At 45.5% G+C, this 18,935-nt stretch overlaps 1 protein-coding gene across 1 annotated transcript in view; it reads left to right on the top strand.

Annotated features, from left to right (window-relative positions):
• Positions 1 to 4,877: 4,877 nt before the first annotated feature.
• Positions 4,878 to 18,935, top strand: part of sdc2.L (syndecan 2 L homeolog) — a 73,398-nt gene continuing 59,340 nt past the window's right edge. Inside the window, 1 exon segment of the mRNA NM_001086751.1 lies at positions 4,878 to 5,231. Within this exon segment, the coding sequence (NP_001080220.1) occupies positions 5,172 to 5,231 (60 nt within the window). The 5' untranslated portion in view covers positions 4,878 to 5,171.

Below are 18,935 nucleotides of genomic sequence, written 5' to 3'. Positions count from 1 at the left end.
CTCAAAGGGGGAAAAAATTCCTTCCTGACTCCAAAATGGCAATTGGACCAGTCCCTGAATCAACTTGTACTATGAGCTATCTCCCATAACCCTGTATTCCCTCACTTGCTAAACACCATCCAACCCCTTCTTAAAGCTATCTAATGTTCAGCCTGTACCACTGATTCAGGGAGACAATTCCACATCTTCACAGCTCTCACTGTAACAAACCCCTTCCCAATATTTAGGCAGAACCTCTTTTCTTCTAATCGAAATGGGTGACCTTGTGTCAGCTGGAAAGACCTACTGGTAAATAAAGCAATAGAGAGATTATTATATGATCCCCTTATATATTTATACATAGTTATCATATCACCCCTTAAACGTCTCTTCTCCAGCGTGAACATCCCCAATTTGGCCAGCCTTTCCTCATAGCTAAGATTTTCAATACCTTTTACCAGCTTAGTTGCCCTTCTCTGTACCCTCTCTAATACAATAATGTCCTGTTTGAGTGATGGAGACCAAAACTGTACGGCATATTCTAGATGGAGCCTTACAAGTGCTCTATACAGTGGAAGAATGACCCCCTCCTCCCGTGACTCTATGCCCCTTTTAATACAGCTCAAGACCTTATTTGCCCTTGATGCTGCTGACTGGCATTGCTTGCTACAGCCAAGTTTATCATCTACACAAGGACTCCAAGGTCCTTTTCCATAATGGATTTGCCTAGTGCAGTCCCATTAAGGGTATAAGTGGATATTGTTACATCCCAGGTGCATGACTTTACATTTATCAACATTGAATCTCATTTGCCACTTAGCTGCCCAGATTGCCAGTTTGTCGAGATCATGTTGCAAGGATGCCACACCCTGGATGGAATTAATTGGGCTGGATAATTTTGTGTCATCTGCAAACACTGATACATTACTTACAACACCCTCCCCTAAGTCATTAATGAACAAGTGAAATAAAAGTGGACCCAATACCGAGCCCTGGGGGGACCCCACTAAGAACCTAATGTCCCATTAACAACCACCCTCTGTACCCGATCCTGTAGCATCTCTCTCTCTCTCTCTCTCTCTCTCTCTCTCTCTCTATCTATCTATCACTATTCACTCTCTGTTTCTCTTTCTTTCTGTTCAGCCCCATCTGGGGGCAGCTGTCAGTGTCTGTGCTGGCAGTTTGAGGTTCAGCTGAATCGGATGTTATTTTGGCCTAAGGGAGTGAGAAATAGATCCAACACGGGAGCCCAAAGCTCAGGGCTGGCAGTATAGAATTTTGTATAGTTATATAGTATAGTTTGTCCAGAATAAATATGTTGAGTCCAGGAAACAACCGGCATGTCTGATCACAGCTCCCACCTGATAATAAAAAATTAACCCTTGCAGTACTGTGCTGCACCTTTGGCAGGTGACTCTTCTCTTAGTTCCTTAGTGCCCCCCGGGCTCTCCATTATAATAGGCCAACTTCCATTATTCATTTGTGAGGTTTTACCAATTCTGATTTAAAAGCACTCGCTCAGTCACCTTGCTATTTGCATTGAATTCAATTGCAAATTGCCCCCCCCCCTGTGATTTTACCTTTACTTCTACTTTAAAACCACTGAAAATGGAACTCGTGTTGTGACGTTGGGTTTATGTCCCCTTTATATCTAAATCAGCTGTGGTTTCCCAGACAGCTCGCTATACGAATGCGAGAAAGGCTTCAGCCGCCATTAAGAAACATGTGAGGAGTGAACACGTTGGTGACGCGGCATAAGGCCAGTGTGTATTTTACACATCTCCTTGGAAACATGGAGGTGCAGCGGTGCAGGAAAGCACATTACTTACGGACATTAATATCTTCACCACTTTCACTAAATTGCTCTGGTTCTCCAGATCTGTTAATCCGCTGGGTTCTGCTATTTGTTTCAGAAAGTCGGAAGCAGCAGTACAGCAGATGAAATCAGCAGATGTCAGTAACCAGAGGTTAGTGTGATATCATACCCCCCTCCAATCCCCCCAGTGGGTATAAACTAGTTCCATAAACCAAACAGGAGAGTCAATGTGTGTAACTACAACAACACCAGACAGGTGCAACCCTAATCTCACACTCCCTACAGTTGGTCTTTACTAAATTGTAAATGACTTGCTATTTTCTTAGTAGCCAGTAGTTCTCTGCAGTTTGGATTTTAATTTTTAACTTCTATCTGGCTGCTAGAGATCCCTTTTCCCTAACACTCCTACAGTTGTTTGAAGGCCTGGCCTAAATAAATAAATACTACCAAAGAATAACAATACAAATCCAACCTCCAGCTGCTGTCTGGTTGCTGCATTGCTTACCCTAACAACTAGATATCATTTCATGTTAAGAGACAATTAAAGGAGTTGTTCACCTTTGAGATAACTTTTAGTATGATGTAGAGAGTGATATTCTGAGACAATTTGCAATTGGTTTTCATTTTTTATTATTTGTGTTTTTTGTGTTATTTGGCTTTTTATTTGGTAGCTCTCCAGTTTACGATTTCTGCAATATGGTTGCTAGGATCCAAATGACCCGATCAACCATGCATTGATTTGAATAAGAGACTGGAATATGAATAGGAGAGGGTCTGAATAGAAAGATGAGGAATAAAAAGTAGCAATAGCCATAAGTAGCCTCACAGCATGGACAAACGGACAACGTCGGGCCCCTCCCATCCTTCGACCCACAGTCACTGGCGCTGGGGAACTAGAATTTCTGTCCTTGTTCTGGGTGTAGAGGCAAAGGGTTTTCTTTTGTCATTTACACTGCTGGTTGCTAGGGTCCCTATGCATAGCAACGGAGCCCAGAAATGACTCACAGACATAACATTCCTCAATACTGAGAGTTTTTTTAACCCCTTAAATTGGGCCCCAGTTTGTACACCGGCATTGGACTGGGGTGTGCGGGGGCCACAAAGGGGGGGCTCACTGCCCACTCAGTCATTCACCACCACCCCTTTCCAATTATAACCTTATAATTACATTGCTGCAGTTTGGGGAGGGAAGGCAGCAGGGGAGTGACAATATTGCAGGTGGGATGGGGGGGGCACTGGGTTTTTCCCCAAGGTTTGCTGGTCCAGTCACACTCTGGCCCCCACATGTTCAGCTTTGGATAAACAGACAATAACTAATAACACTGACCTCTTTTTTAGTCTAACCACATTCAGGTTGCTAGGGTCATTGATCCTGGCAACTATAGAGCAGTAACAATCCTAGGGGGATAGAGGCAGAAAGGGGACCAATGGCAAAGATGCTGAATTCTGCCTATGGGATAGAAAATGTCATCCGTGTATAGGGACTGGGCAGGCCTGGACTGGCAACCTGTGGGTTTCGGCAAATGCCAGAGGGGCAGCTGTAAAATGCCATAGTTATTCACTATTTAGTGGGCTGTGGGGGGTTATTTGGGCCTCTGTGTATTTGGAATACCAGGGCATATTTTGACTCCCTGTCCAGTTCTGTGTGATTGGGATCAATTGCCTGCAAACCTATCGTCCAGAAAATACCAAAATAAGGGAATGTTGTGCCCCACTAATCCCCTATGTATGATGAGACTGTATAAAGCCACACTGGGGCACAACAATCCGATCAGGCTTTTCACATTTCCATGTAGGAATGGGGCAGCAAATTACAGAAGGACTCCATGTCCGCAAGCATTCCGGATAACAGATCCCATTACTAGGTCGGTGTAGAAGAGTAAGGGTAGGGACACACTGGGCGATTTGGGGAGTTTTAGTCGCCTGGCGACTAATCGCCGCGACTTTTCTCCCCGAATGCCTCCCCTCGCTCTGCGCCTGGCTAAAATGAAAAATCGCCTGCGCTAATCACACGCGGCGATTCGTTTTCCGAAATCGCCCGAAGTTGCCTCACGAGGAAACTTCGCGCGACTTCGGAAAACGAATCGCCGCGTGTGATTAGCGCAGGCGATTTTTCATTTTAGCCAGGCGCAGAGCGAGGGGAGGCATTCGGGGAGAAAAGTCGCGGCGATTAGTCGCCAGGCGACTAAAACTCCCCAAATCGCCCAGTGTGTCCCTACCCTAAGGGCTAGTCCACACGGGGAGATAGCCCTGCGTTTGCGGTCGCGGCGACAAAGCGCCGCGCCAGTCGCCGCGACCGGCGCAGGCGACAGTTTTGTATGGGCGCCTATGTAAAAACGCCTGTGCTAACCACACGAGGCGATGCGCTTTTCAAGGGCTATTCCACACGGGGAGATAGCGACGCGTTTGCGGTCGCGGCGACAAAGCGCCGCGACAGTCGCCGCGACCGGCGCAGGCGACAGTTTTGTATGGGCGCCTATGTAAAAACGCCTGTGCTAACCACACGAGGCGATGCGCTTTTCAACAGTCGCCTGAAAATGCCTCGCCAGGCTTTTTCAGGCGACTGTTGAAAAGCGCATCGCCTCGTGTGGTTAGCACAGGCGTTTTTACATAGGCGCCCATACAAAACTGTCGCCTGCGCCGGTCGCGGCGACTGTCGCGGCGCTTTGTCGCCGCGACCGCAAACGCGTCGCTATCTCCCCGTGTGGACTAGCCCCAACAGTCGCCTGAAAAAGCTCGCCTCGTGTGGTTAGCACAGGCGTTTTTACATAGGCGCCCATACAAAACTGTCGCCTGCGCCGGTCGCGGCGACTGGCGCGGCGCTTTGTCGCCGCGACCGCAAACGCAAGGCTATCTCCCCGTGTGGAATAGCCCTAAATAGTAAAAGTATTAGCGTCAGGGGAAGCCTTCGTGACCTTATGTAAATCTGGGGGGGGGGGGGTCGCACAGAGAGATCTCAGTGAGTTGCTGCCAGCGAGCACTTTCTGTAGGAGTCGCACTTGTCCGCGCGCTGCTGAGAGACAGAGGGAGGAACAGACAGACGCCTTCTCCCAGGCAGCCTGAAGGGGAGATCAGAGCGGCACAGTCACTAGTCGCACAAACCACTCACCGCCGCCGCCGGGATCAGCTCAGTCGCAGCCGCCGCAGGAGAAGCACGTGCCCAGTCCGAGCGGCGGAAAGTTGGTGGAGCGGAAGGATTCGGGAGTCGGAGAAAAGGGGATTTGTTTGAGGAGAGTGAGTGCGGAGGGAGCGGGGGAGGAGGACTCACAGCGCTGAATCCAGTGGGAATCACTCCAGCAACAAGTGAGCGCGGGGCAGTGTGGGACCTGCAAGTTCATCGCACCGCCCGGGACCGACTCTCTTACTCGGGGGGATAATGAGGAACGTGTGGCTTATCGTTCCCTTTGCCCTGCTCGCTGCCTTGTCCGGGGAAACGGTGAGTGATTCCTATGCATAACCTGTGTGACTGTGTGTTGTGTGTGTGTGTGTGACTGCGTGCAGCAACTCCAGCACTGGGGCATTGTCTGGCGGCTACTGCTGCTGGTGGGATCCAGTAGTTGTGGGAATGCTGTGGGTGCTGGTGGGATCCAGTAGTTGTGGGAATGCTGTGGGTGCTGCTGCTGATTTTATCCAGTACTGCTGGAAGTACTTTGGGTGCTGCTGGTTCTAGAAAAACATTGGGTGCTGCTGGCACTAGACAGTATCCTGGCTATTATGTGGGTGCTGCTAGGAATACAATGGGTTCTGCTGGCTGTGGCTTTTTTCAACTACTATTGGTAATACTGTGGGGGGTTCTGTCTGTATTTGCAACTGTTGGGAATACAGAGGGTGCTGCTGACTTAATGCACTAGAAAAACTGCTGCTAGCCAGTACTACTTATAATACAGTGGGTGCTGTTTGCTGGCAATAGTCAGTACTACTTGTAATACAGTGGGTTACTGATATGAATACAGTGGCTTCTGCTGGGACTCCTGGCTCTTCCCACTACTGCTGGGAATACTGCGGGTGCTGCTAGGAATACTGTGGGTGCTTCTGACTGTATTCCCTGCGGCTGATAATACTGTGGGTACTGCTGGCTTTTCAGAAAAGCAGTGGCTGCTGCTAACTGGCAATAGTCAGTACTACTTGTAATTTTGGGGTACTACTAGGAATATCGTGCCTTCTGCTAAGAATACAGTGGGTGCTGTTGGCTACACCCAGTAGTGCTTGGAATATTGTGGGTGCTTCTGGCTGTACCCAGTACTGCTGCGGATACAGTGGGTGCTGCTGGGCATACAGTGGGTGCAGCTGGGCATACAGTGGGTGCAGCTGGGCATACAGTGGGTGCAGCTGGGGATACAGTGGGTGCAGCTGGGGATACAGTGGGTGCAGCTGGGGATACAGTGGGTGCAGCTGGGGATACAGTGGGTGCAGCTGGGGATACAGTGGGTGCAGCTGGGGATACAGTGGGCGCTGCTGGGGATGTTGTGGGTGCTGCTGGGGATGTTGTGGGTGTTGCTGGGTATACTGTGGGTGCTGCAGGGATACATTGGGTGCAGCTGGGAATGCTGTGGGTGCTGCTGGGGATACAGTGGGTGCAGCTGGGGATACAGTGGGTGCAGCAGGGGACACAGTGGGTGCAGCTGGAGATACAGTGGGTGCTGCTGGGGAAGCGGGGTTGGTGCAGCTGGGGATAAAGTGGGTGCTGCTGGGGATACAGTGGATGCTGCTGGGGAAGCAGGGGTTGGTGCTGCTGGGCATACAGTGGGTGCAGCTGGGAAACAGGGGGTGCTTCTGGGTATACTGTGGTTACCCAGTGAGTTTCAGGCCGTGGCTGAGACTGGCTTGGGCTATATGCAGTGCCCCTAAGCTATGTGGAGTTCTGTGCCCCTGGGCTATAAAGATTTCCTTTGGGTGACCTAGGTGTGGGTTCTTGTTTGGTGGCCCTGGGCTATGTCGATAGCTTTGGGGGTGGGCAGAGTTTCTGAGTGTTACTCCTGTGCTAGAGGCAGTTGTTTTGGAGTAGTGATCCTGGGATATAGAATTTGTGGGACTAGAAGATGATGGCAGTGCCCCTTGTGTATAAAGTGTTCGTTGGTGGGATGATAGTGCCCCCGGGGTGTACACAACTCTGGCAGTGCCAATGCTTTGTGATACAAACAGATACTACACACATTCTGATTGTACTCAATATATTGCAGGTAACAATGACCTGTATCTCAGCAATGATACATTGATGTTTCAGCGGCATTAACCTGTCTGCTGCCAGTTCCAGTAGAAAAGAAAGACGTGAAATGTGCGTGGTTGTCAGTTGTAAATATATATATTTCTCTATAGGGTGTTGCCAGGGGTGGGGTGTTATTATTGCAGTTGTCGCCTGGAATGGAACTCACAAAAGCCTGTCCTTGTTTGTGACATCTGTATCTGTGTAAGGTTTAGGGGTCTGCAGAATATCAGCCTGATGGGAAGGTCAAATCTACAGTTACACCTTGGAGCTGATCTTGTAGTATATTCAGGTATTTATTATCCAGAAACCCATTATCCAGACCATTATCCAGACAGCTAGAGGAATTTTGGTTCCCCTATTTAAGCAGATAATTCGATTTTTTTAAACTGTTTGAAGGGGTGGTTCACCTTTAAGGTTACTTTTAGTATGTAATAGAATGGCCAGTTTTAAGCATCTTTTCAATTTGTCTTCACTATAAATTTTTTGTAGTATTTTTAATTAATTGTATTTTTCTTCCGATTTTTTCCCACTTTTAAATGGGGGTCACTGACCCCATCCAAAGAAACAAGCTCTGTAAGGCTACACGTGTATTGTTATTGCTAATTTGTATTACTCATATTTATATTTAGACCCTCCCTTATTCATATTCCAGTCTCTCGTTCAAATCAATGCATGGTTGCTAGGGGAATTTTGACCTTAGCAACCAGACTGCTCAAATTGTTAACTGGAGAGCTACTGAATGAAAAGCTAAATATCTCAAAAATAATAACAAAATTAAACCCTATTGCACATTTTCTCAGAATATCACTCTCCACATCATACTAAAAATTAGCTCAAAGGTGAACAAATGTTTTAGTAGTTTTAGGGTAAGGTCAGACTGTGAGATTCGGGGAGATTTAGTCGCCCGGCAACTAATCGCCTCTTCTTTGGGGCGACTAATCTCTCCGAACTGCTTCCGCCTGCTACAATAAAAAAAAAAGAGGCAATTAGTCGCCGGGCGAAAAAATCTCCCCGAATCTTACAGTGTGACCTTACCCTTAAGGTATGGTGCTATGAATCCATCTCTGAAAAACCCCAGGTCTCAAGCATTCCAGATTATAGATCCAACTCCATCCCTCTCCATTGTTCACCCGGTGATTGTTATGATTTAAACTTTTGAGCCCATTCATTCGGACTCCTCTTTATTTCATATGCCGGGTTTTCATTGTTCCCACCCCTTTCTGACACCCCCTTTTTCCTACCGAGAAATGAAGATAGCGAATTAATAAAACCAGGGGTGATTCCCCCTAAAATGCCCTGGGAACGCAAAGAATGCTTCCCGAATTCCAAAACCGCAGCGATGAGGGACGATCTGTGTTGGGACAAATGCCTTTTTAGGAGCTGCCAAAGGTTCCCAGTAACCTATTAATTGGTGGCTTGAAAAAAAATAGCCCCCTCTTCCCTTGTTCTCAGCTGTGTTTATAATATTCTGAGTCGCCCTCCCCCACTTCCTGCTCCTCTTGCCAAAACTGATCCACTCCACATTCCCTTTTGTTGACAGAGAGAGCCAGCAGAGCAGCCCATTCCCAAATTGTTTGGAGTCTGTTTAACATGTTGTTTCAATCTACACTTTTTTTTCTTCCTTCCTCCCCCTTTAAAGGGCATGCAAACTCCAAAACATCATTAAAGGGAAGGAAACCTAGTCGGCGCAAACCTCCCACCCCCCCTCCCGTTTGTTGCCCACCCTCCCTCCTCCCCCCTGGCCTACCCGTCCCGCTGGGCAAATGCCCCTAACTTGTTACTTACCCTTCTGCGCAGGTCCAGTCCAGGGAGTTCACAGACGACATCTTCTTCCACGCGATCTTCTTCCTGCTTTGAAAGGCGCATGCGCAGTAGGATCATTTCGCCGGTACGATCTACTGCGCATGCGCGTGACTTTTGGCGCATGCGCAGTAGATCCGTACCGGCGAAATGATCCTACTGCGCATGCGCCAAAACGCCGTTCACAGCAGGAAGAAGATGTCGTCTGTGAACTCCCTGGACTGGACTTGCGCAGAAGGGTAAGTAACAAGTTAGGGGCATTTGCCCAGCGGGACGGGTAGGCCAGGGGGGAGGAGGGAGGGTGGGCAACACACGGGAGGGGGGGTTTGCGCCTACTAGGTTTCCTTCCCCTTTAAGGGCTAGGGCATACGCTGCTTCTTCTTCGGGCGACTAATCTCAGTGGACTGCCTTCCCGCCAGCAATTTACTAGCCGATGGGAAGGCAGTTCAAGGAGATTAGTCGTACGAAGAAGAAGCGATTTTGTTGAATTGATTTGGCTTTCCGAAGTTTCCTCATAAGGCAACTTTGAGCGACTTCGGAAAACGAAGCCCGTTCAGAGTGCAATCCCGTCGGCGGTAAGGTAGTTCGGGGAGATTAGTCGCCGGAAGAAGAAGCAATTTGTTGCTGGGCGACTAATCTCCCGAAATAGCAGCGTGTGCCCTTATCCTTAATAAATGTAAACGTAATTCTAAGCAACTTTCCCTGTATACATAAATTAAAAATGCTGAATTGGTTTTCAAGTTAAATGGTCGGTCTGTTCCTTTCTGTTTTCCTGCTTCTGTCTCTTGCAACAATGTAGCAGAAGTCGGCCTTGCTTCGCTTCTTTCCCAGGTCTGTTGATCGGCTGGCTCCTGCTACATTGTTTCTTAATGTCAGAGCCTTGGGCGGGCAGAGAACAGAAAGGGACAGCCAATAGTAATTCCAGTATCAAATAACTTTAAAACCAAATACATTTTAATTTTATCATGAATCTGTTTGGGGAAAGTTGCCTAGAATTATATTTTCTCTTATTAGCCAACACTTTATTTTGGGTACCTTTAAGACAATTCGAACTGGTTTTCTGCCTTGGCAATTGAAATCTTCCCTTCCATGGACCATATGACACTCATGGGTGCACTCACGTGTTGCTTATGAATGATGCCACATGTGAATGACAGTGATTTAATGGGTCAGTGGCCGCAAGTCCCCTCCAGAATTTCGCAAGGGCCTGTACCCTCCAAACAGGCGCACTGAATATTTTTCCCACCCTGTGTGAGCAGAACTGTTTTTTTGGAGGTGCAGTTAGGGGTTGTGTAGTTGAGCTTGATGGCAACAGTCACAGTGTTGTAGTTCAACAGCAACCAATGAGCCATAGTTTGGACAGCCCTACTTTAAGTAAATAATGGTTCCTGGCAGAACTAAAGGCATCCCTATGTGCATGTCTAGCAGAGTGATCTGTATTAGGCATTAAGCATTTATTTGCAGCGTCGGGTGTTAAATAACGAGGCTCCTACTGTGCGCAACTGTCGTCCTGTTGGAATCTTCTTTCCAGATGTTGAGTTCTTTCCATGGCAGCCCCTTGTTGGCCCCATGCACGACTCCCATGTTAGTCCAAACAAGTCCCCCCCCGTTCCATTTCTTTCAAGTGCATTTATTTTGAATGACACATGAATGTTATGAAGTCCAAAGGGCAGATGTAGGGACCAGTGCAGCCTGTCTCCCCAGAGAGAATAATTGTTTATTTTTAATATAGTGCTACTAATTATATGCAGCTCTTCAAACATATTGAGGCTGTCTGTTTTTGGTGACTGAGGCCCATGGGGATGTTGACCTTCGGAAGGCCCCAAGGAGATGACAAATGGATGGAACCCTGGCTTTCTAAGTCATGCCTTCTCATATTATTCTTAAGTGCCATCAAGCTACATTTTACTCCTGGTAACCATATGGATAGTGTTGCTCTAGATTGTTTTGGTCTCCAGGCTTCTCTTTGGTATGGAAAATATTTGCAAAGCCCAGTGGTGCTGGAGGCAATACTGATCTGTCTCAGGCTGAGGGAATGATGGGATTTGTAGTCTAAAAAGGGCTGCAAATTAGATATATCTTAAAAAATAAAGCCTGGGATAAATGTCAACATCTGGACACCATTATAATGGACTATATTGTTTTATCTCAGCACGAGGCCCTCAAGCCATAGAACAGGTCTCTTGAGTGGGGGGGGCATGGACAAAGTGAGCTCAGGGGTCCTTTAGTGATTGCAGAGATGACTGGTGGTGTCATAATCTGGGCACTTTAGGACCATGGGGCAAATTCACTAAGCAGCGAAAATGCGCTAGCGACGCCTTCGCCGCACTTCGCCAGGGCGCCGCTAATTCACTAAAATCTGAAGTTGAGCTCAGGGAGGCGAACAGTAGCGAATTTGCGGCTAGCGTTAATTCGTCAAGCAAAGCGAAGTTACGCTAGCGATGCCTAATTTGCATACGGCGCCAGTTAAAGTTGAATGGACGTATATGTTGCAGCAAATACATTACACTACACAAGCCCGGGAAACCTTCATAAAATAAAGTAGAGTTGTTATTTTGCCCTACACATGTGCCCACTGTATAGTTTAGGTGCCATATGTTAGGAAATGTTGGGGGGAAGGAGGGTACCCCCAAAAAAATGTACGACGCCATCGTTTTTTGGGACTTAGAAAAAATTTCAACTTTTTTTGAAGCAAGCCCTATCTACTCTATTGTACTTCGCCTGGTCTCAGTTGGCGAAGGCAAGTCTAGCGCAAGAGTGAACGTTCATGAAAATCCGCAAGTTAGTGAATTAGCGTAGTTACGTCCCTTCGCCATAGCGTAACTTCGCCTGGCGTAAGGGTGCGAAGTAGCGCTAGAGTAGGTCCACTTCGCTAGCGAATTTGCGCTAGCGTTAGGCGCTTCGCACTTTAGTGAATTTGCCCCCATGAAGGAAGTTGGTTTCTGTAGGATAATTAATTTGATTCCATATAAGAGGTATAGGACTTGTTATCCGGAATACCCGGGACTTGGAGTTTTCTATATAAGGAATGTTTGTTATTTGGATCACCATACCTTAAGTCAACTAAAAAATAATTTTAACATTAAATAAATACGTTTATATTCCCTCTGATAAGGATTAATTATATCTTCATTCGGATCAAGTACAATTTACTGTTTTATTATTAAAGAGAAAAAGAGAATTTTTGTACATTGACGGCTTTCCCATAATCCGGAGCTTTCTGCATAACAGGTCCTATACAACATGGGTCCTATACATGTTATCAGAAGAACTAGCACCCATAAAGGCATGTATTATAAAGTGTATGGTCCAGATTGGACCTAAACAGAAGCCACTTATCTCTGAATGCCAACAGGAGGCATGCGATTGGCTACATATTTGTTGAATGCGGTACATATTTGCGTTCTGATTGGCTACAGACGCACACGCACAGGGGCTAGTGTTCCTAGCAGCAATAGTCTTGCCTTTCAGTACATTAGGTCACTAGTGAATGGGTCATTTGTTCTCCTGCTAACAAGTTAAAAATATCTATTAACACCTGATGAAAGCTTGGACACTGGAATAACACGGAGAACATGGAGATCGGAAGAACGCCACGCTCTCGGTGCAGCAGGGGTGGGTAGATTGCAGCCCTCTGGGTGTTGTGGTTGTCCATACATGATCTACAGAGACTTCTGCGGCAGCTGCCATATTAAAGTGTTTATGAAGAACTAAGTATAAGGAACTGAGTTCATCTCATGGGTTGAATTTGCACAGACAGGCTATGGAGCATTTTGACAGCCACTGCCATGTGACATAGCCTTTAAAGTCTTCTTAGCACCAAAAGAGAGACAATTTACCATTGGTCTTCATTTTTTATGATTTGTGCCCTTGAATTATTTTGCTTTTAATCCGGCAGCTCTCCAGTTTGCAATTTCAGCACCTATCCGGTTTCTAGGGTCTAAATTACCCTAGCAACCAGGCAGCAGTTTGAACAAGAGACTGGAATATGAAATATGAATATAAGAGCCTGCTAAGAAAGACAAGTATTAAGTAACAATAACAATAAAATTGTAGCCTAACAGAGCAATCGTGTTGTGGCTGCTGTGGGTCTGTGACCCCGCCAAATGAAAGCTGGAAAGAGTCAGAAGAAGGCAGCAAACAAGTGTCGCTACGGGACAGGCATTTTCCTGCGGATGACAAAGTGTCCTGTGTTTCATCACCCTTATAGGGGCTCTAGAAGCAACTGAGCAAGAATGTACCACCTGTGTGGACTGAGAGACACTGGCACTGAAAGTTCTTAACATAAAGCACCAGGGTGCCAGATGTTTCATATACTTCCCCACTCAAAAACATTAGTATAACAAAGTTGTGTGCTAAACAATCACATCCTTAATGATATGTATGTGATGCTTGATCCCACAATTGTGATACTGTGACCTTGAAAGGGACAAAATAAATAAGCTATGGGCAGGCATGGGTGTATTTTTTTGTATTATGGGTACATTATGGGGGGTTATTTATTAAAGTCAGAATTCCAAAAACTTAAAAAATGTAAGTTTTTTTTTTTGTTTTTTTTTTACTAGTAAAAAAAAAACTTGCGTTTTTTCCGGATTTATTTTACCCCAATGATGAAAAAAGTAAATTTGAAAGTCTGGCATCCCAGACCTGCCGTGGTTGTATATAAGTCAATGGGAAAAGCCCCAAAGATATGCAGATCTGTGCCGAGTTTCGTACAATAATCTGAAAATGTCATGGTTTTCGGGCAAAAATCAAAAAATCAGAGTCTGCGGGCTTAAAATCCCAAAAATTTGTATGATTCGATTTTTTTCGAGTTTTATGCCGCACAGAAAATTTTCAGATTAAATAAGGAGAAAAAAACCTGTGTGGGTATGGTTGGATTAGTTTTCAGAAAATATTTTCGGATTTTGATAAATCACTCCCTATGTCTCAAGTTTATATGGGAGTCTGGGTTGTGCTGCCGAGCTGCCCTCACCCTATGTGGCAAATATTGCCCCCCCTTTGCCCTGTCCATGCCAATCATAATGCCCTGTGCTTGTGCCTCCTGCCTCCATAGCCTTGTCCCTGAGTTCCTCCAGCAGTTGCTATTCTGTATTTCCTATTTCATTCCCAAATCCTTTTTGCTGCTCGGTGGTTTGGTGCTGTGGGAAAGGCACCACGTTGCTATCAAAGTAAACAGAGCCCCAGCCATGTGGGTATTGGTGTGATGCAAGGGTTATTCAGAGTTACTGCTATTGGGCTGCCAGTAATCTCTATAGGATTGGCTGTTGTCTCTGTGTTGCAAGGGGAGGCAGGGAAGGTGCGGGGAGTTCTCTATTGTCCTGCCTGTGTAACCCCATAAATATGTCACATTTTATCTCAGCGTTAAAAGTATTTTTGGGATCTTTTACACGGATACTTTCTCTTTATCTTTGTCTCTGTCTCAGCCCATTTTAAGGGGAAGTTTTTGTAAACTTAGCTTAGAATTATATGTTCTTTAATTAGGCAACGTTTTATTTTTCGGATTGCTATTTGTGATATGGATTAATGAAACATCCACTGCAATATTTTATAGCTGCTGTTTAAACCAGGCGCATCTGGCTATAGTAATCCTGCTGTCAGGGGATTCTGGGAGTTGTAGTTCAACACTAACTGGAGGGAATTTATGATTAAGGAAATCACTGGGGCTCATTTATCAGCACTGGGCAAATTCAAAAATCAGTGCTTGGCTTTTTTCAGGCAGCTGCTGGTAGAACAATCAATGCAATAATCTGATTGGTTGCTATAGGTAATTGCCCATGGGCAGATTTGCCCAGTATTGATAAATGACCCCCACTCTGACTGTCAGTCCCCCACTCTGACTGTCAGTCCTTGAGCTGGCATACATGGCTGGTTGGGCAGTTTCAACAATATCACCCATTACAATGTTCTACCTTGTGATGCTCATGGGGTTAATGAATGGCCATACAGGGATAATTAGTTATCTATTTAATTTACACGTGCCTGACAGTAGTGTTGACATGCTCCTTACGGCCAGATTGCACTTAGCAATTGCCCCGGGGGCGTTTCAAGTAGTTTTTGGTTTCTCGGGTCATTAAATTGCAGTGATATATCCATTTCATTTATGGAATGAGGCGTTTTCATTTCCATTTCAAGGTGTACTCTATAAATACTTGACATTCTTCCTTTTGTTTTCCATTTTTCCTCCAGGCCCCGCTAAGCCCATTACAAGGCTACAGATATAGGAAAAATATTGATATTTAGCCATTCAGCTTCAGACACTAGGGCATCAAATATATCCTCACCCCAAGCCGCACCCTATTTATTTAGGCGAACAAGTAGGCCTTCAGGCTAAGCCCCCCAAATTGGAAACCCCTGCTCAAGTGTTAAAGTTCCCCTTCAGTGTCCAGCATTTGGTTTTGGTCAGTAATTCCTTTTAGGATATAGTCTTGAGTCACCAGGAGGAATCAAGGCAAATAAGAACTGGCCTTAAATCTCACCCTGACTGTCAGGTTGTATCCACCCTAATACACTTCTCAAGCTTTGGGGTGGCTGAGCACTATGATTGGATAACATATGCTTAATATGCACTGAGATTATAACACAACAGGGGGCATATGGGTGGCAATGGAGAAGCTTGCCGCCTGTTGGCTACTTACAGGAGCAGAGAGAGCTATCCTTCATAGAAGCATTGGGAAATAAACAATACATACAGATGTTAATATTTCCATTTGATAAATTCAGTGACACAGACCGTTCAGCCGGTTGTTTATGTGCCGCACATTGATTCTGTGGCACCATGGTCCATTAATGCGGGTGCCCTGGATTGTGTATTTTATATCATTTAAAGCTTTAAAGCAGAGATGGATGATTGGGCACCCAACATAACAATCATGTTTTTTGGAACAATTTAATTGTTTCCAGTAGTTTGCTGAAGGTGCGCCAACAAAGTTTATTTTTGAAATATTTGTTTACTCTTGAAGTGTTCTCTGTAGTCCTTTGGGAAAGGCCAAGCCGCAGCCTATTTATCAAACTATATAAATCCCCTAGACTCTTCGGGGATTTGCTGCTTTAGAGAGAACCTCGGGGCATCGGCTTTGCATGAGATTTGCTGCATTATACTCCCAAGACGTCAGTAAATCTCATAAAATATCACATTGTGCACAGAAAGTTTTTGGCTTTTTACGTTCCTTGTTGTTAGGGGCCAACACCCTGCTCTTATTTCCCCTGCACCAGGGCTTTCTAGCCCATTAGGAACAAAGATGTGCAGTTTATTATCCCACCAAATCCGGACAAGGCTTTTAAAGGAGACTTGAGGAATGAGGTCTCGGCTCTCATAAACATTCCCTGCAAACCTGGCTCTGTAAACACATTCTTGCCAGCACAAGGATCCTTCTATTACAGAAGCCCCGTATGGACAGATGTTGTCGGATTCCTTTTTTCAGCGGTGCTGTCTGGAATAATATTTTCGTCATGTGGAGTTTATTTTGTAATGTTGAGTCTTCAAGGCAGGAAACGCTCGGCATTATTGTATGGGCGGCTACAGGTTAGCGTTGCAGTCGAGTTGTAATAACTGACATTACTGAGCTCAGTGCTGTCTGAAAAGGGGAAGAATTCCATTAAATACAGGGTTTCAGAGATGGGGATCAACGGTGCTCGGTTTATGGTCTTCCAGGAGCACAGGGAATAATAATAAAGGGAACGGACCCCAAGGATTATGGCAGACCCAAAAGTAGCACATTATTGGGAATGGGGCTCTCTGTAAATCTTGTTAGGCCATTGCCAAACTGGTTCAATACCTTTCTATTAGGTCAGGGGTCCCTAACCTTTTTACCCATGAGCCACATTAAACTGTAAAAATATTTATGGAGTAACACAAGCATGAAAAATTTCCCTGGGGTGCCAAATAAGGGCTGTGATTGGCTATTTGGTGGCCCCTATGTGGACTGGCAGCCTACAGGAGGTTCTGTTTGGCAGTACATTTGTTTTTTATACAACCAAAACTTGCCTGCAATTCAAAAATAAGCCCCTGCTTTAAGGCCACTGAGAGCAACATCCAGGTGTGTCACACTTGTTGGGCATCACTGTATTAGATGACTCTATTGGCTGTTAAGCAGTAAGTTGCTAATTTTTAGCATGCTGCTGTCTTATTGGCTTTTATTTTGGGTGTGATTTTATATAATTGTGTCCACCAAAAAAGCACGCAAAGCTTTCTAATAGACTTGTGGCGTGCAATAGGGTTCGCCATCACTCTAACTCTTGACTTTAGCAAGTTCGAATACAATAAGCCAAGGTTTACCAACTAAAGGCCTATAGGCTACATTTGGGCCTCCAAGGAGTTTGTAATGCCCCCAACCTACCTGAATGTTCTCTAGTGTCAGCAGGATCCAGTCAGCTTAGATCTTGGCCACTCATGTGTTGGGCCAATTGGACTGATCCAATAGTATGGCCCCCTGGCAAACAATAGAATCATAATAGAAACCTATGCATTAGTGCGGGAAAGGACCTTATTCTTAACCTGCCTGATATTAATACAGGGGTCAGTAACCTGTTGACTCAGTCTGGAGGGGCAGGTAGGTTGCTTATTGGTTTTAAGTACATGAAAGAAAAAGATAAAATCACCCCACTGTCTCTGTATCTCTTGCTTTGGATATTTAGAATGCCTGCCAAGGGCCGATAAAAGCTGCCAACAGACCGAGTCGCCAGCTTATTGGCCCATGTGTGAGGCCATCCGACGGGCTTTGCCGATTGATATCTGGCCGAAAGTAGGCCAGATGTCGATCAGGCACGGTAAAAAATTAGGGATGCACCGAATTCAGGATTCGGTTTGGGATTCTGCCCGGCCGAACCGAATCCTAATTTGCATATGCAAATTGGGGTCGGGGAGGGATATTGCTTGACTTTTTGTTACAAAACAAGGAAGTAAAAATAGTTTTCCCCTTCCCACCCCTAATTTGCATATGCGGATTTGGTTCGGTATTGGGCCGATTCTTTCCCAAAGGATCCAAAAACCCAAAATAGTGGATTCGGTGTATCCCTATAAAAAATCCCATTGGATTGCGGCCACTTCTGTTTGTTGATCAGCCCGATATTGCCCACCTCAATTTTTACATATCAGGGAGAGATCTGCTCATTTGGTGGATCTCCCTGTGTATGGCCACCCCCTGCAAACACTTGCAACAACAACAATAATAATACTATTGCATAGCTACTTCTCATGCAGGAGAAAACTATTTTTTATTCTGCCGACAGTGTCCCTTTAAATGAAAATGGGCCCATGAGCCAAGTGGTGCCAGTGTTCTCCTGCCAATATGTTGTACTTGTGAGATTACTGTGTGTGTCTCTCGTGTCCTCACATCATATTCCATCCACACCTACATTATGGGATCAACGCTGTCATTTTGTGGCTAAGCCTGTCTTTTATTGTGCGTCTCTGTGTCAGTGGTTTATACCAGGGCTTTCATTCGGCAGCCGGCCTCTCTGCTCGGGATAAGGGTGTGGAGCCTGGAGGCTTAATCTGCTTTCACCTACAGATTCGCTCTCACTTTTATTTGCATATTGATGAGTGCAGAGACTTCAGTGTATATATAACAGGATAAACGCTGCTTGTGTTTGCTAAATAGAATAAGTAAATCTCTTATTTAAAGCGGCAGATCACCAGAAATGAACTTTTGGTGTGATACAGGCAGTGTTCGTTGTTCAGAAAAAACATTTTGGTGGTATTTGAACACTGGGGGTGCCAGTAAAAAATCACATCAGCCCCGGATACTTTCTTCAATGGTATTGCCATGATTGAGCTATTTCCCAAGTATCACCAACACCACCTTGCACTGCCTATACTGATCCCAATTATCCACCATCCCACAAATGCTATATATTGTGCCTGCCCAGGGGATACATGAGAAATGGATCAAAAAATTGCAATGTTGCACCCGCTAAGAAAGTATCTTGGCCCAGAAGCACTTTTTATGGAAGACATGCCCTGCCCTGGGCCAGAACGTTCATGATTTGCCTTAAAAAGGTGGTACCCACCATAGTGTGTTTTCATTTTTGGTTCTCCTATAAAAGGGGTTTTACACTTTTGAGATAAATTTTAGTATGATGCAGTTGGTTTTAATTTTTTATTATTTGTGTGTGTGTTTTCACTTTTTGTTC

This window comes from Xenopus laevis, chromosome 6L (genome assembly GCF_017654675.1).
Source record: "Xenopus laevis strain J_2021 chromosome 6L, Xenopus_laevis_v10.1, whole genome shotgun sequence".
NCBI lineage: Eukaryota > Metazoa > Chordata > Amphibia > Anura > Pipidae > Xenopus > Xenopus laevis.
This window is presented reverse-complemented; position numbering and strand designations above follow the sequence as displayed.